We start from the raw sequence: 18,629 nt of genomic DNA on the forward strand, positions 1-18,629 counted from the left end.
TGAGCTTTGACTGATGACAAAGCATTAAACCATACTTTAACACAGACTTTAGTAATAAATATACATATATCGCAAAGACCATTTTCTTTAAGTAGTTGCTCAACAGATCCACTTGAGATTATAATAGATAAACGGTCCATATTTGATTTATTAAAAAGTTCTTATCGTCTTCTATTGTTATCATCTCAAGTGCATTTTTTTTTATGTTTTCATATTTTTTTATTTGTTTTTATATTGTTTTATTTGTTTTTATATTTTTTCATTTGTTTTTATATTTTTTTTATTTGTTTTTATATTATTTTATTTGTTTTTTACATTTTTGTGTTTTTTTTAATGTTTTTCTTTATAGAGCAGTTTAGAACAAAACAGTTAACAAAACTCCAATAAAATGTGCGTACATAAAAGTTAAGTACGGCTTTAGGTCAGTTGGTTGAGGAGCGCTGACTCTGAGCTTCAAATTTGGCAGAGCACGATTAAACTGATACATGCAGTATAAAAAAAAATTACTTAGGAATAATTAAATACAACAAATATTTCCAAGACAGCTGATGATGGGTACTTGGCAATACTCGAAACAGCTGTATGGTCAGCGAAAAATTCAATTAATTAAAATAATATAAAATTTTTGTTGTTGTAGCTCACAACTGTTCGAAATTTCTCTATTAAATACCACAGTTTCTGTAAAACTACAAATTGTCACTACTGTCGTATTGACACTAAAATCAAATCAAATATTTTTCTTTATATAATTTTTTTGCATATTTATTTTTGTTTCAATTGTTTCCAAACCTAAATTATATTTTCGACAGGTTAAGAAACATTTATACGATCTTTACGTTTTGCTTCTGATTTTACTATTTGAAAACGACGACATTTCTTTTCTTTTAGCATCAGTTAAATTTTGACGTAAATGAGCCATTATTTCTTTTTTTTTGTTTAATTATTAAAAATAAAAACAACACTGCACTGCGAGCATAATGACGTCATAAATCTAAAAATAACAAAGCAATGCAGTGCGAGTATGATGATGTTATAAATGTGAAAATGTGACCCGGCGCATATTACTTTTTTTTTTATAATAAAGAGAAATAATGTTAAGTACTTTTCTTTATATTCAAACCAAAGTTTGCTAACTAATCAAGTTTTTTAATTTGAATTTTGTTTCAGGAAATAACTTTACGAAAATCTGAATGTAACGAATGCTTAGGAATAACTGTTTGCTGTCCTAGATATGATAATAATTGTAGTGACATTAATTCTGGTATATATGAATTGGAGGAAGGTGGTACACTTGCTAATGTCTACATAAGTAATATACATCATGATAGTATTGCTAATCGTGATGGACGTTTGCGTCAAGGTGATTTATTATTACAAGTTAACGGTAAAGATGTTAAAAGTAAGTCGGAAGCAGAAGTACTTATAGCAGAGAATAACAACGCAGTAACGCTCTTAGTCAGTCGATGTATATATACAGTAAGTAAAGTATTTTTTGTTCTTGTATTTTAATTATATCTATTAATGTACAGGATAATATAGAAATTCATAATCAAATATTGGATACGGAAGAAGATGAAGGTGAAGAATATGATGGTAATAATGATGAAGAAGAAGATGATGATAATAATGATGACGACGATGATGATGATGATGATGAAGATGATGATGATGATTATGATGATGAATATATATACGGTGATAACATAGTCTACGAGAATAATTTTATCACTAATGACTATATAAATGTTGTTGACGGATTAAATAAAGTAATTTTGGTTGATTCAATTACAAAAAGTAAAGCAAATAATTTAAGAAAAGTGGATATGCAAAGTGATTGCAATGAAACCGTTAAAAGGAATAGCGTAGAGTCTGAATGTAATGAATTTGTGATTCCTTCTGTATCAAAAAGCAATAAAATTATGTTAGTTAAGGATTCTGTTAAAAGTTCTGTAGATTATGAGACTGAACATATTTATGAAACGATACCTGAAGACTCTGAATCAGAGCCTTTTTATTGTTCACCGTATGAGAGCCCCTCATATATTACATCGATCAATTCCTACTCATCAGCAACAGAATCTACAAAGCTTCAGCAGAAACAACGTGTGTGTCAGTGGTTAGGTATAAAACCATTTAATAGTTTAACAACAGCTCAGCAATCGATGCGTATTAGTAACATAAATTCAAGTGAAACTACAACGTCCAGAGCAGTTTCTAATAAATCTAATTCGTTTCATAGTGCATTGACAGCAGTAACTAATAAATCTTTTAATAGTGAAGGTGGGTGCGGAAAATGTTCAATTAATAACTATAGTCAAGTTGGCATCAAATGTGGGGAAGACGTGGACAATTCTTCTAGTGCTTATAATACAGGCGGATCGAATAATAGTACATCAACGACTAATTTACTATTTTGTCAAGATCAAAACAATCGTGTTGATCCAACAAATTTGGAAAACTGTCAATTGGCTGATGTTCAAAGTAGCAAGCTTCATCGGTTGCCTTCTCCTAAAGAAAGTAGCACAAAAAACAAAAGTAGAGTGGTGTTATCTAGATATGATACATCCGAAGGTAAGTTTAAATATAAATAAGTATATATAAATATAAAAAAATATAAAAACAAGCGAAAATTTAATTTTTTGCTGTGTTTTACATTCAATATTTTTTATATCAATTGTAATGCCATTAATTTTTATAATGTTATCATAATTTAGCATTTTAGATTAAATAAAATTTAAATTTTATTATTTAAAATTCTTGATTTAAATATTTTTACTTACACAGTCCATAATTAATGGTGTAACTAATCATATTTAACGTTAACTAGTGCATGAATTTCTATTATATGAGTAGTAGCCTAAGATGCAACTTGTCATTAGAGCTCTAAATTGCAATAAGGTAAAACATTGTGCTAATTTAATGTTGTTTTCTGTTAAAATTTATTTATAAAAATTCTAGTCAATAGCAATTATTCGCTTATTGTATCTAATACTTGTTTTCCAACCAAATTACTAGTAGGAAAAAATAATTGTAAAGTATATATTTTCTTTGAATGTGTAGATTAGGATGCTTAACATATTTATAAAAATTGAATACTCTGAAATAGACTTTTTATTGTTTACCATATGAGAGCCGTTTATGGATTACACCGATCTATGCCTATGCATCAGTAACAGAACTTAGAAACCTAACAAACAGAAACTACAACAGCTCATCAATAAGTTACGTGAATTTAAGTGAAATTGCAACTTCCAGTCTATTTCGAAAGCGCGTTTTACACATAAATATTTTTTGTCAGACTTTTTTGTCGTTGCTTGCTATTATACATCAAAATAGTCGACATTATTTTAAACATGCCCTAGCAAAAAAAAAAAACTACATGACAAATTCATGCATGCAATTAAACGTAAGAATATTTTGTCAAACTTTTTTGTCGTCGTTCAAAGATATTTGTCGGCGCTTGCTACTAAGCGCGTATTACATATCAAAGATTTTTGTGTCGCTTGCTATTACACAATAAAATAATCAATATTATTTTAAACACGCCCCAGCAATAAGTATAAACATTTTTTACTCATCAGTATTAAAGCAATCGGCGAAGTATCAACAGCAATTGCTATACATGATTTTATAAGTAAAAATAATTTTTTATTTATAATTTTAATTTATATATTTAATATTTTAAATATTCTTAATGATATGTTTTAGTAAATAAGAAATTTTCTCTAAATAGACAACACAAATAATATTTAAAATAAATGATATAACTCATTCATAGTTGCAACGCATCGTCTGCTAACGATACTATTTGCGCAATGAAACGAGGTTTTAGCTTCCATTTCTTAAAAAAATGAAATTTTGCATGTAAGTCGATAAAATCCGATTGTATACGAAAAAACACGAGCAAGTTTAAGAAAAAATCAAAATTTTTTGTCCAACTTCAAATGTTGCTATTACACATACAATGTTTCACAAATTTCGCATTTCACAAAAAAGTTTGACAAAAAATTCTCATGTGTATAAGCGCATAAAGGGATGGAAGCGAAGACATCGATTAAATGTATGCATGATTTTATTTTGTAGTATATTTGTTTTTGTTTTTGCTGGAGCATTTTCAAAATAATGTCAACTGTTTTGATGTGTAATAACAAGCGACGACAAAAAAGTTTAACACAAAATTCTGATGGGTAATACGCGCTTAAAAAATCTAATTTGGTACATAGTACACTGCCAACAGTAGCCATATATTTATCTTAATAGTTATAGCCAAGTTGGAATCGAATATGCAGACAATGTAGAGCTACCCGCTGTTAATTGACTTACATGCCTGAATCCAAAATAAAAATTTTGTAACTAAGATGGGTTACTCCATTCCAACACGGATTTATTATTTTCTTTAATATATCTAAAAATATCAAGCGGATAAAAAGCATAATAAGGCATGCTGTGCAATAATAGAAAAAATGCTGTGTGTTGTTCACATTTTTAAAATATGATTGACATGTTGCATTCGTGATGATTCCCGCGGAACCACCTAAATTATGCCCGTAATGATTTTAATTAGCACTCTGGGGTCGTTTATATGTAACTGCATTAAAACGTTCTCCAGCGTTCTTGTTACTATTCTTATTTTTGATTTCGATAACAAATCTAGTTAAAATCAAAAAGATTTGTATGGAAATATTGACATCTGGGGGTCGAATCCTCAAAGGTTTGTTTTTTTAATTAAATATATTAAAAATATATTAAAATTCACTTGTGTTTAGTTACAAATGAAAAACTAATCAGCAATGTTTTTGTATCGGGGAATTAAAATTGTCGATATTAATCCTTATCTATAATATTATAGTATAATAATTAATAATTAATTAATTAAATCAGATGGTTTGGTTCTCTTAAGCCGTCGTACGCGGTCTTCTGTTTAAAGGAGTGATGAAGCTTCTGTGTTGCAGTGAACTTCGATTGACATAACGGAATGTCGTACAAGTAGCTACTTAGTTGAGTTGAACTTAAGATTTAGTTCTTGCGTATGGAATTTGTTGATATGATTTGTTGGCCATCAATATACAGAGGTATATTTCTAATTTGTTTATATGTGAACACAACATGTACAGTTTTCAAGGTATTTAATTTTATATTCCATTTATTAGCCCACTCTAGCACGTGGTTGAGAGCGGTTTGAAGGTTCCTTGTTGCAATTGTTTCAGTATCCCGTATCGTCTGCAAAAGTTGCAATTGTTGTGTTATTTAAACAATGGACAGATTTTGACTCATTTGGTTTGATATGCCAATTTTTCATCCAGAGAGCAACATTGTTAAGGCAGGTTTGTAGTTTAGTGGAAGCACGAATTGGATCACTGTCAACTGATAAAATAACTGTATCGTCTGCAAATATACCGATAACACTCTCATCGGTAAGGGGAACATCCGCAGTATATAACAGATAAAGCATTGGTCACATTATGCTATCTTGAGTTACTTTTGCTCCTTTATCATGAAGTACTGTAATTTCGTTTCCATGCTTAATGAAAAAGTTCCTTGCCGAGAGGTATGATTTAATAATATTTGTGAAATATCTATAATACCGCAGTGCAATATTTCTTACCATCTATCGCACTATGGATATGTCTGACAAGTCTATGGAGTTGTTCTTTCTATTGAGCTATGTTTTTAGAATTTCCATTACTTTCGATAGGATCAGAAGTAGACTTATTGGGCGATGTGATTTGATATCTGAATAAATGCCTTCGCATTTAATTCTAAAGTATCTCAGAAAGATATGATTCAAAAAATATTGCGTACTCCATTGCCAGGATCGTTCTTATTTTATGAAAGATACCTCTGTGCTACATTTTATCGAAGGCCTGTGGTACATCACGAAAGATGGCAGAGCATACTGTTTTGTTTTCAAAGGATTTTTCGATAATATTTGTTATTCTGTGAATCTGAGAAATTGTAGAATGATTCTTTCTAAAGCCAAATTAATGAATTGGTATAACATTGTTATTTGATATGACAGAGCTTATTCTTTTTAAAATTGCTATGTCGAGTATCTTAGACATAATTGGTAGTAATGATATAGGCCTATATGATGAGACCGTGTGCGCAGGTTTTTCCGTCTTGGGAACATAATTACCTCCGACATTTTCCACATAATTGGCACATGTTTTAATTAAAGTGCAGCATTAAATATTTGCGTTGGCTTATAGATACATTTGACAGATATCTGATGTAACATTTCAGTAATAATTGTAGCAAATCCCGGCGGTTCCTTTAATTTAAGTTCAGAATTAATAATTTCTACAAGTTCTAACTCAGAGACGAGTGGAGTTAGACTATATATATTTCATATATATAGTGCAAAGATGGCTGGTCAAAAATTTTAGTTAAGGTCGTGTGCGAGTTAGGCTAAGTTGCGTTCTAAATGAGGGAAATTCTAAGTTGTTTCGATAATGTAGTGATGTGTCGATACTTAGCATATTTTCGAGTTGGCTAAGTCGAGACTAAATCGCCAGGGCTGCCATTTTAGTATTTTAATAATAATTTTCATACGTGAATTTAAATAAATGTATGAATATAGAAAATAGAAATAAAAAATAATCGTATTAAAATTATTTTATTTTTATTTGTTTTATTTATATTAAAAAAAATAAATCATCGTTATTAGAAAACTTTTAACCGAAAAGTAATGCTTTTTACTTATATTTTTCATTATTTAATGACCATTTGCAATAAATTTTGTAAATAACTGTATTTTGTAAAATTTTTATTATTTTCACTAGCGGACCCGACAGGCTTCGTTCTGTCAAACAGATTTAGAATGTGACAGTTTTGTGTTCCTACCTATTTTATAGTCGGGGTAAAAAAATCTCCACAACAGAACAGTTCTCTTCCAAGAACTTTGGCCACCCTTCTGGGATCCACTAAAAAACCCCGAAATCCAGGCGTTGTTAAGTTATGCGCTTACCAACACATTTTTCGATTCATTTTTATATATAAGATTATATATTATAAACATTTATTTGATAAAATTTAATTATAGTGGCTGTTTCCAAAAAATCTTGAATTTCTTTTTGTTGGCAATATTGTTTTGGTAATTTTTGACATTTGAATAATTTTGTTTGTGTTCAACATTGTTTGTAAACAATTTATATATTGAAAAGGTAAAACAACTTGATCCTCTATGGCAGCTGTTATGCCTAATGTCCCTCGACAATAAATGCACACAGATTGAGTAATTTAAAATTACTAACTTTTCTAGAAAGTTGTTTCTTTATTTATACAAAATTATATTACAACTAACTTAACTAATTTCCTATCAAGGTTGAAATAATATGTTGTCAGTTATCGCTATTTTTAGTGGATTGTATTATTTTTTAATTACATTTTATTGTTTTTTTGCAAAAAGGTTCAAAAAGGGATACAAGGACGGAAGTCCCGGTACTTGGGATTATTCCTTCTGTCTTTTTCACATATATTTTCATAATTGTAATTAGATACGGTGCCTTGTATTTATAATCAGTAATACAATTTATCTATACAAAAGTATTTAAGGAAATAATGGAATTTCCCTTTGGATACTTAAATGATCAACAATGTCCTTTACAAACAACATCCGGTTGACGGTAACATTAGGTTTAGATTATTTATCATTTGAAATAAGCAACATTAAAAGCCGTTTTTGTTGCTTTGTCTATTGGTTTGTAAGACAAACTTAAATTGATAAATATGTGGATCAAATCCACATAACACAGCCAAAGTTAAAAAGTGCATAGAAATGTAAACCTGCCTTTAGTTGGGTAGTTCATTTCACTTGAGCTGCCGATAAATAATGTAGTACAAAAAGCTGAACATGGAAAATATGTTTTTGACTTTGTAAAAGAAGCCAATCTTGGAAGTTTTGCAATGTGGTCACTTTGATTGTGTACGTCCTTACTATCATTTAATGCAAATGGCAAACTTATTAATACAAGATGTTACTGACAATAAAGATATTCGTATGCTGTTGTCTTCATAACAAATACAATTTTTGACTTACCTTTTAATTCAGATCTTGTAATGTTTGTAAATACGGCTTTAGTAATACATTAATAAATAAAATAAAATTTCATTTATTCAACACAATTATTTTTTATTTATATAAATTTTTTATATATAAACCTGGCTAAATTTAAATTTATTTTGGAACAATAAATCTATATGATGGTGGCCTAAATAACTTCAAAATAAGGGTATCATTAGGATTGGTGGCCTGTAAAATATTAAATTTTTGCCTTAACGATATTATTTGTTTAAAAAATATTGGTATTACTCTTTGCACCACTTGCTTTTAATAATTTATTTGTATAATACATTGAATATTTTTTTGGTCTTGAGTCGAGAGTCACTATTCTAATTTATGCAACTTCTCCAAACATTTCGTTGTTTCAGCCAAGATAAGTCCTTTGATTTATTGGATCTTACTTGATCCTTTTTTCTTGCGATCGGCAAAACTTCCACTAAAGTTTTTAGTGGCAATGGTTGGTTGATGATGAAGTCCGAGACAAAGTCAAGAATCCCACAGATTCTTACTGTGGCGTGGTGCGAAATTTTTCATTTTAAAAATTAGCAAATACAAAAAACGTGAATGTTATTCTAAGTTTTAAATTTTTAATTGTGAAGATCCAAGAAATGATAGTTCAATTACAAATTAATAATGATTTTTAATACTCAGTGTATAAATATATAAAAGTTTTAAAATTTATTTCCATAATTTCTTAATAGACAGTTTTTTCTCTGAAAAATAAAATACCTGTTTTTAGCTATTTTACGCAAATTAATCTGCTGCAATCCGCTGCATCAAGTTAATTTTACTCGAATGAATTTTGAGAATATCTAAACGAGTTTCTTCATTTGGTGAGGGAAATTCAATTTGTTTTTATGATAGAATTATCCTTTTCCAATTTTGCATAAGAGACTGCGCTAAATAGGTAAACTGATCATTTATGTTACTTGCTGAAATTATTTTATAACTAGCTTTGGATAATCTTCTAGAAATTTCTTTATCAATATCTTACGATGATTATTTAATTCAATTCATACGAAAAATTGTGTAAATAAAAATGTTTCATCAAAATATGTAAACAAAATACTGAAATAAAACATATTCACAGCTGATATAAGCTGTCAAAATATAATTCGTACACTTTTTTGGGCTAAGTGGCTAAATGTGTGCAGTGCAAAATATCCTAAGAAAAGTCCCATTTAATTTAGCATCAACTTAGCCTAACTTGCACACGTCCTAAGTGAATTTAATGTAATGAAAATATTTTTATTCTAATAGAAAAGAAAATAAATACAAAAAAGTTTATGTGGATAGAGACAGTTGTATTACGTATACAATCATGAATTATTGCAATTATTAGATTTCTTCTTTTTTATTTATTTATTTAGGTATTAAATCCCGAAATTTTTCTACTTCAGTTATTTATTTTTTGCACTACAATCAATAATATTTGCAGATACATAACATTGTATGTTATATATGTTATGCAATTCAAGCATAACTGTTATTCTAATTGTCACATAAAGTACAAGGATAAGTCATATAAACAATAATTTTTGCTTTTTAATACCAGATGTTTTTAACAGCTAATATTCAAAACAAAACTTTTGTGTAAATACAGTATTACTAATATGAACCCATTCTTACCATTTATAATTGTAATTATAAAAATTACAATTTTTATTAATAATTATATATAGGTTAAAGTTTACTATTTAATTACAATAGGACAACCAAATGAGATTATATTATTAATATAAATAATTTTACGTAGAAAAAATGCAATTCTCATGCAAAATCATTGTGAATCATTGTGATTCAAACTTTATTAATTTAAGTTCAATGTTTGAACTCATTGAATTTAAATTAACCCTTACTCGTTGATGCAATTTTGTTAGTATTTGTATAAAAAATTATTTTACCTACATTCGTCAATACATATAAAACATTCGTCAATATATTAAAATGTGGCCATGTTATTCTACACGATTTCTTATGTCTCAACTTTATCTAAATAAAAGGTTTACTGGCAAAGCTAAGTGAAACGCACTTTGTGTGTTTGTCAGCAGCACAAAATATCAAAATTGAATATAATAAATACGTTATAAGGAAATAATAAAAAACTATTTAGAAATGAAAACCTCAATGCTAAGAACAAGAAACTGATATATAACCAAATAATTTGTCCGTCACTTCTATATGGTTGTGTAGCGTTTAGCAAAGCTTCAAACACTACTATTCACCAGTTAGAAATTGCACAAAGCCAGGCTCTGAGAAGACTTTTTAAAGTTCCTTGGTACATTAGGACGAATGACATCCTCAGGGACCTCAAAATTGATCCCATCAAAAAATACATAAAGGATAGAGCCCTGAAATTATTTACGAAATCTGACAGTCTTACTAACACCGCGTTATCAAATCTCAGAATGGTTACAGGCTCCTCGGGGAGATATGCAGATCTGAGGTCAATTATTGCTTAGTCTAATGAAGTGATAAACAAAAATCCAGTCAAGGCGCAAAGAAGGGTTTTGTAGAAACCTCGCAGTTAATAGAGAGTAAAAGTGCTCAGGTGCACTGACTCAATTCAACTAGCCTCAACATAGTATTAAATAAAAATTTATATATATTAAATTTATTATAATAATTTTATTAAAATATATTCGAAAAACTTATCAACTCGTATAGATAAAATAAAAAAATAAAAACTTAAAAATATTAAATTTATTATAATAATTTTATTTTAATAATGATTTTATTAAAATATATTCAAAAATCTAATCATTATAAGTTAACTTATATATTAAGTTAAACTCTAAAAAATTTCATTCCCATATGATTCAGAAAAAGGGAATTGGGAATAGCGAACAAAACTCTCATTTCTATATGATTCAGAATAGCAAAATTGAGAAAAGGGAAAAAACTCCCATTCCCATGTGATTTAGAATAATACCATAGATTCAGAATAAGTGATTCAAAATTCACTTTTTTCCATTTTCATAAATATTCACGAGGTTGTTTGCTTTAAACGGCTATCAAACACCAACTGAACGACGTAACTTGCTCAAAATTAAAAAGTTGCCCATTGGTAGATTACAGCTGACGCCAGCACTGTTGATTTTTGGACTAACTGTGCTGGAAATTCAAAAAGTCACTGACTTATCAAACCGCACTCGTAGTTAATGCATACCTATAACCCTGACCCTTTTAATGTGATTAAATCCAGATGGACATAGTCGAATCGTTGATGCATTTAGTTGAATACCTCTTTACTTAATGGTTTGGGTGTTAATATTCTTAGCTGTTTCAGTGTCGAAAGGTGTTTTATAATCGACAAAAAAGTGGTGAATGTCGAAGTTATTGCCATGGGCTTTTTCCACGATTCCTTACAGTGTAAATATCTGGTCAAGGGTCGAAAGGTGTTTTATAATCGACAAAAAAGTGGTGAGTGTCGAAGTTATAGTCATGTGCTTTTTTCAGGATTCGTTACAGTGTAAATATTTGGTCAAGGGTCGAGCGACCAGGTCGAAAGCCGCACTGATAAGGCCCAATCAGTGAGTTGGCAGTAACGTTTTACACAGTTCAGTTGAAAGCACATTGTACGCGACAGTTATTAGGCTGATCCCGCGATAGTTGGTGCAAATCGTCGGGTCGTCTTTTTTCAAAACAGAGCAAATGGTACTGAGATTCGAATCGCTGGACATAGTTTTATCCAACCGTATTCTAAAGAAAATCTAATGCATGCACCCTATCAGCTTATCGCCGCCAGTCCTGAACAATACCGCAGTTAGGCCATCTGCGCCTGCCGCTTTGTTGTTCATTAGTCGCTGTGTAGTGACACGCACTTCGTTATGGACATTTCTTCTGCAATCCGCTCTTTGTTTCGCTTTTGAATTATTGTTATTGAATATGACTTTGTTGTAGTACAATGTAATTTCAATATACAATGTGATTTTCTTTTAAATATTATTTATCTTTCTATAACAACATAGTTAATATAAGGTAATAACTTTCGCCCAAATTTTAAACTACTGCTTTACAACTTTGATCTTTTCATGCGTTTGGAAAAAGACACTTGCCAAAAGATGTAAGATAAATTATATTTTCTTTCTACTCTTAAGTCCTGTGTCAGAAAGGATCACAGTGTATTGTTGAAGATTCTGCTATGATATGATAATATTCTGGTTACCTTTCCGAAACTTCTTGATTTCTGAAAAGCATTCATTCTCTACTTTGTAGAAATTAATTAAATTTTTTTTTTTTTACTAAACCTTTTTTTAAGCTTATCTCAAGCTATCTAATAGGTAGATCTCTGGCAGTTGCAGGGTTTTGTCCTGAAGTTACTTATTTGTCCTCTTTACGTAAATTATATCTTGTCCGTCTGCAAGTGTGCAAATTTACATATCTAGCTTGCTATTAATAATTTCCGAGAACTCAGGGATTACCCAGTTCTTCACAGTAAAAGATACTCGATTTAATTTAAATTCTAACCTGCATCCTTGTGATCATATAAATTAAGTAATAAAATCATTTGTTTATTAAAATGCATTTTCCTCTCTACTGGTTACACTTAGCATTTGTTGTACTCTGATAAAATAGTTTCTTATTCTTGTTATGATATATATATTTATAATATACTGTAAATTAGATTCATATTGCTAGCGAAATAGCAATTTGTGGTTAATTTCAATACTCTGTATATATATGACTTTAGGAGGTTTAATCACGTTCAAGAATATAAAAATTCCAATTATGGAATCAAAACAAGTGAAAAAAGAAGTAATGAATTATAAAATTCGTCGTATACTTGCTATCTGTATATTCTGAGGAGTATTTCCAAAAGTTATCCAATTAATTCCAATGTTTTACCACGAACATAAAAACGTGTGACAGAAATATGCTAATTATCGACGCTACAGAAGCACACAATAATAATGATAAACACCAATTTTACCATCACTAATCAAATGTATGAATACGTTATAAGGAGAAAAATTAAAAATGAACTTGTAAATGAGCGCACCTTCTAGAAATATGCCATTGAACAAAAAAAAAAACATTTTCTCGAATCCTAGCGTAGGTTCGAATCCTACCGGCTGCGCCAATTATGTTGCGTATTTTCATGGAAAAACGCGATTGTGTCAAATGTTGAATCCTTTATTTCAAACTTTGGACGAAATGTTATTTTTTATTTAATTTTCAGTTGCATTTTTTACATAAATGTTTATAGCTGTTTTTTAAAATGTCCTTAGCTATTATGAAAACACTTGAGTTTAATTTCACAATTTATTTTTTTATTAATTTTATTTATGTCCTTTAAATTGTTACAATTTATTTTCTTTGGGTTTTCTTTTCATTTCAGTCACACACGACTTATTTGTTTTAAAATTATTTGTCAGCGCTACTACGCTTGATCATTTTTTTTATTTGTCTAAGTGTACATTATATATTTTTTAAACACTACTTCGTTTAACCACTTTTTTTTTATTTCTAACTTCACAACTTTAAACTCCCAACTTTGACTCTTCTTTGACTCTTAACTTTTACTCCAACTTAGACTCTAACTCTGACTTCAACTTCAACTTCAACTACAACTACTCTTTTGTGGTTTTAAATCTATCTTATATACCCAAACTTGATGCAAAAATCCAATATATGACCTTCAAATTACCCTAGTTACCTAATTGGGTTTTTCCATAGTTTCATAATTTACTTTGCTAAATTTGCAAAGTTTTTATTATTAATAAGAATGTTCTACATATTTTTGCAATTCTTCCGTATTTAAAATTTCAAAGTCACTTACATCGTGAAACCAATTATTAACCAAATACCAAAACTCAGCATTTCTTATCGTCGAACTGACGGTCTGATGCTTTGGTTCTAGTCAACAACTGCCCAGATGCAAATAACCTTGCCTATTTTTAGGGAAAATGTACGATCACCTAAGATCGTACACACTACCATACAGAAAAACTGCCAAAAACCCTTGAAATTAAATAAAATAAATATTTAACTCACAACAGTAGTTTTGGAGGAATAGGATTTAAAATGACATTGCGCCACTCTAGTAAAGTTGGGTTTTAAATACAAAAATCGAAAATTTTTTAATTCAAGTGCACTCGATTTCTTTGTTACTTACTTCAATAATAATTATTATATATTTACCATATTTGATAGATAATTAAAATATATTTTTAATAAGATATTGAAGAGCAAAATCGGCTAAAAATTATTCACAAAACACAATAATTAGTTAAACGGTTATACTCTGTTTCATTTTATAATTTTTAGTTCGTATGTACAACGAAATCGCAAATGTTTTCAGGAAACGGAAGAATCATAAATAAAAATTAAAAATAAAAAAAATAATTTTCTACCTAATAATTTATGTAGATATATATGAAAATATCTATGATTATGTAGATTATGTAGATTATGCAGATATGTAAATGTAGCCAAGACAAGAACTTTCTTTTGTATGCAGAGAGAAAATGATCGTTCAGGAAGTATGGCTGAAGTTGATATCTTTCTAACAAAAGAAGCAAAAGCGGCTAAAGGAACAAGAGCTTAGAACACTTGAACATATTATATTAAAATATTATAACAGTACGCAAAAGCCATATAAGCTCACGCTTGTAACTTTTTCATAAATACTTTTAATAAATATATTTTGTTTCTTGAAGGTGACTATAATTCCATTGCTTTTAATTTAAATGAATTCGATAAAGAAATTTATCCCGAAATTGAAGCTGAGTCTGCAGTTACAGTACATTTATCCGCTTTTGATAAATGCAAGATTTCGGATCGTTACCCTGTACCTATTTTGGTGTCAGTGGATAATGTATTAGTTCATGACATAATGAATTTTGCTATAAATCGTCGAACAATTTAACGATGCCATCAGAAGTACCGCGAGGAAAAAGTAAATAAGACTAAAGATGTGTTCCATATGAAAGTACATTTCAAACAACATATTTTTCTTTTTTGTTGGTTAGAAAACAAGATTCTTTCTATTCTAGTTACTTGAAACTCATAGACTAATAGTACATTTTGCGGGAAACTCTTGCAAGATCTAACTGGCTATGAGGAAGCAGTAAGGTTGCCTGTTATTGTTTCCAGAAATAATAATGAAAAACTGCTGAGTGTACCTGTATGTGACAACGGAAATGGAAAAGCGATTGCTAATAAAGTTTATAAAAATTAAAGCAGGTGATGACTTTTGGAGATAGTCGAAGGCATGTGCTTTGATACTACAGCAACCAATACTGGTATAAATAAAGGATTCTGTGTTTTCATTGTTAAGAAATTTTGACAGAACCTTCTGTATTTTGCATTTTGCATATCCACATCATGTTTGTAAAATTATTTTATGAGAAGCATTTGTTTTTTTGCAGCAGTGGAAGATTTTCAATGCTGATTTGAACATTTTCTACAGAATTTACTTTATATAGTTCTATTTTATCCAATATTAAAGGATTTATTATATTATTTTTTAGTAAAATTAGAGATAATGCTTTTGTATTTAAGTTTGTAATTATTCTCATATTTCCATTTTGTAATAGTTTGAATAAGATGTCTGCCTTGTATGGTATTATACCATTTGTAGAAAAAACATTTTTGATTTCATTAATTTGAATTTATTGCCGTTTGTTTATTGTTATTTTCGATTAAATAGTTTTGTGTTATTGAAAGTAATTCGAAGTCGTCATAATCAGGTGTTCCTGCTATAAATTTTAATGTGGGTCCAATAAATTCAATAGATCTGCCTTGTATGGTATTATACCATTTGTAGAAAAAACATTTTTGATTTCATTAATTTGAATTTATTGCCGTTTGTTTATTGTTGTTTTCGATTAAATAGTTTTGTGTTATTGAAAGTAATTCGAAGTCGTCATAATCAGGTGTTCCTGCTATAAATTTTAATGTGGGTCCAATAAATTCAATAGATCTGGCAATTTTTCGTGGATATCAATGGTTCGTATTAAATGGAGAATTTAATCTGTTTGTTATGTGCAAATTTTTATAATATGTGGCCTATTGTTAAAATGTTCTCCAGCTTTAATGGTAGCTTCCATGATGTATGATCGTCGAATATCAATGAGCCTGAGTATAATTTACACGTCTAGACGCTGATAGTTTTAGTAAACATAATAGTGTAAATAAAAATAAATAAAACTAAACATAGTGAGATATAGTAATACTTGCTAAAAAAAAGTATCTTTTTGCACGGTTGTGCCTAAGTCTTTTTCCACTATTTTTTCTGTGAAAATTTAGTTAAATTTATTCCCTAGCCTTTTATTACGTATCAAATAGACTTTTTCAAATACACCCAACTCTTTTTTTACACGGTTTCTTTTTACACGGATTTGAAGTTACACGGTTGAAAAAAAAAATTTTTTGTGAAAAATTTTTAATCTAGTACGGTCTCAAAATCACTGTCTTGTTTGACACTTGGCACCATTGCTGAAATGAACATACATAGTAGTAACAGGGAAATCTCCTTATTCGATAACTCTTTCTACACATTTTGTTCGCATGATATTTACATAAAATATTGCTTAATTAAAGGTTTTAAAGTTTGTTAGCTCGCAATTTTTTTATCAATTGTTCGTGATTTGAAAATTTTTGACCTTAATAAATGAAAAAAGATATTTTTATTTTTAAAATACACATATTTATATATTTTAAGTTTTAATGTTCAATAAAATGTCATATGAGCTTACAATTTGTATGCGTATCTAAAATTTTATAGTTTTCATTTTTTTTACACGGATTTCTGAAAATGTATCTACCGTGTAAAAAAAGAGTTGAGTGTATTTCGTATTTTTTAGTTAGTCTGTTTGTATTAATTCTATTAAGAGATTTCTGTGCTTTAATAAGAGATTTCTTGTGCTTTAATAAGATTACTTTTTATTTCTTGCAACCTTTCAGGCGAAAAGTTCTGAAGAACGTCGATCGGTTTTGCACCTGTGATCGATTGAATATTGTATTTATAAGTATCTAATTGTATTAGGTCAATAACTTCGACAACACGTTGTTGTGCTTTAACGTATCGAGTTAATTCTAATTTTTTTGTTGTTGTTTTTTTGTGGTGGTTATTTATTCGCATTTCTATTTCTGTATTTATATACTTTTGAGTTAATAGTAATATCTCCGTTTTATGAGAAGCCAGCTGTAAGCCATGCGAGGTTAACCAGTCCTGTACTCTTAGCATCCCTTGTGTGAGTTTTCTTTGAACTAATTGGATATCGCGGCCGGAAATAATTGCTGCCACATCATCTGCGTAAGCTACTAGAAAGGCATCTTGAGGCATCTCTATTTGCAAAATGTCATCATACCATAAGTGATGTTCCATAATTCAGGTCCCAAGATTGATCGTTGCGCTTCTTCAGCCGTTATTTGTATCGTTTTTAAACCATTTTTTGTTGAATATATTGTCGGTTTGTTAAGTAGTTTCTAATTAATCTGCTTATATAAACGGTTGCTTGGAAGCGATTTTCTACCGCCTATGTGCCGTCTTTTCATCTGAGACTATTAAAGGCCTTTTTAATGTCTAAGGTGGCAAGAAGTACTACTGGTCTTGAGTAGTGATTACCACGTTGGGTTACTTTTGCGGTCGAGATAACCTCAGCGAATGCTTCCCTTGCCTTTGTCGATAAGGTGAAGAATTTCACCTGGTAAATTGGAGATAGGGGCTTTACCCATTTTTGATTTAGATGGTTTTCTTTGATATTTAAACAAACTACAGTTTTCAATTATTGACTTTATTATTTTCCTTATATTACGGAAGTAATATTCTCCTATTGTTGAAAATTTTCGTACAAAAAACGATGTGTACGATTGTGTTCTGTGACCACTGCTTCCAGTTGGTTATTCTTATTAATTAGGTTGACCGCTAACTTTTCTGCATGAATTAATTTTGTACCAGGAAACGATTCGGTTAAGTTATTTTGAATATGCTCTAATGTTGGTAGGTCGCAGCAAACATAATTTGTGATATTAGGATTTATTGTTACCTTAAGGCATTCGAAAAGATTTTCTATAGTGTTATAAGTGATAAAATCACGAACGTATTTCCTAAATAGCATTTTTGTGCCTAAATCAAAGGTTTCAGTATTGCTTATAGCAAACTGAGTTTTAAATTGATTTACAGAATATTTTATTGTTTTGATAATATTTGACAACGATATTTCACTATGAATTTTTCACAGCTCGATATCATATTATTGATTTATTGCTTTGATAAGACATCTGCTAAAATGTTTTCTTTCAGTGGCTTATAAAAAAATTTTGATGCGAATTCTTCAATAAATGAGCACCATTGTTTCATTTTTGAATTTGGGTTTTTATGTGATATGAAAAAGGAAAGCGGTTGGTTGTCCGTAAATATCTTTATGTTTTTGACACTCGCTCTCTAGTTGGTTGCATAATTCTCCTCCGCTTTAAATACTAAATACCTTCGCCACGAAGGTATTTAGTTAGGTACTTAGCTAATTTAGCATAAACCGTCTACAATATCCAAACAATCCCAAAAATAACCGTAATGCCCTCAATTTTTTGGATATTTTATAATTAAGAATACACTTAA

General features: G+C 29.5%; 1 protein-coding gene across 2 annotated transcripts in view; it reads left to right on the forward strand.

Moving 5' to 3' along the window:
* LOC119686468 (slo-interacting protein 1-like) overlaps nucleotides 1–18,629 on the forward strand; it is a 104,459-nt gene that overhangs the window by 42,185 nt on the left and 43,645 nt on the right. For both annotated transcript variants that reach the window (XM_038101054.1, XM_038101053.1), the window contains exons 3-4: nucleotides 1,168–1,476; nucleotides 1,530–2,571. In XM_038101054.1, the coding sequence (XP_037956982.1) occupies nucleotides 1,168–1,476; nucleotides 1,530–2,571 (1,351 nt within the window). The remainder of the gene's footprint in view (nucleotides 1–1,167; nucleotides 1,477–1,529; nucleotides 2,572–18,629) is intronic.

This window comes from Teleopsis dalmanni, chromosome 2, assembly GCF_002237135.1.
Source record: "Teleopsis dalmanni isolate 2A chromosome 2, ASM223713v2, whole genome shotgun sequence".
NCBI lineage: Eukaryota > Metazoa > Arthropoda > Insecta > Diptera > Diopsidae > Teleopsis > Teleopsis dalmanni.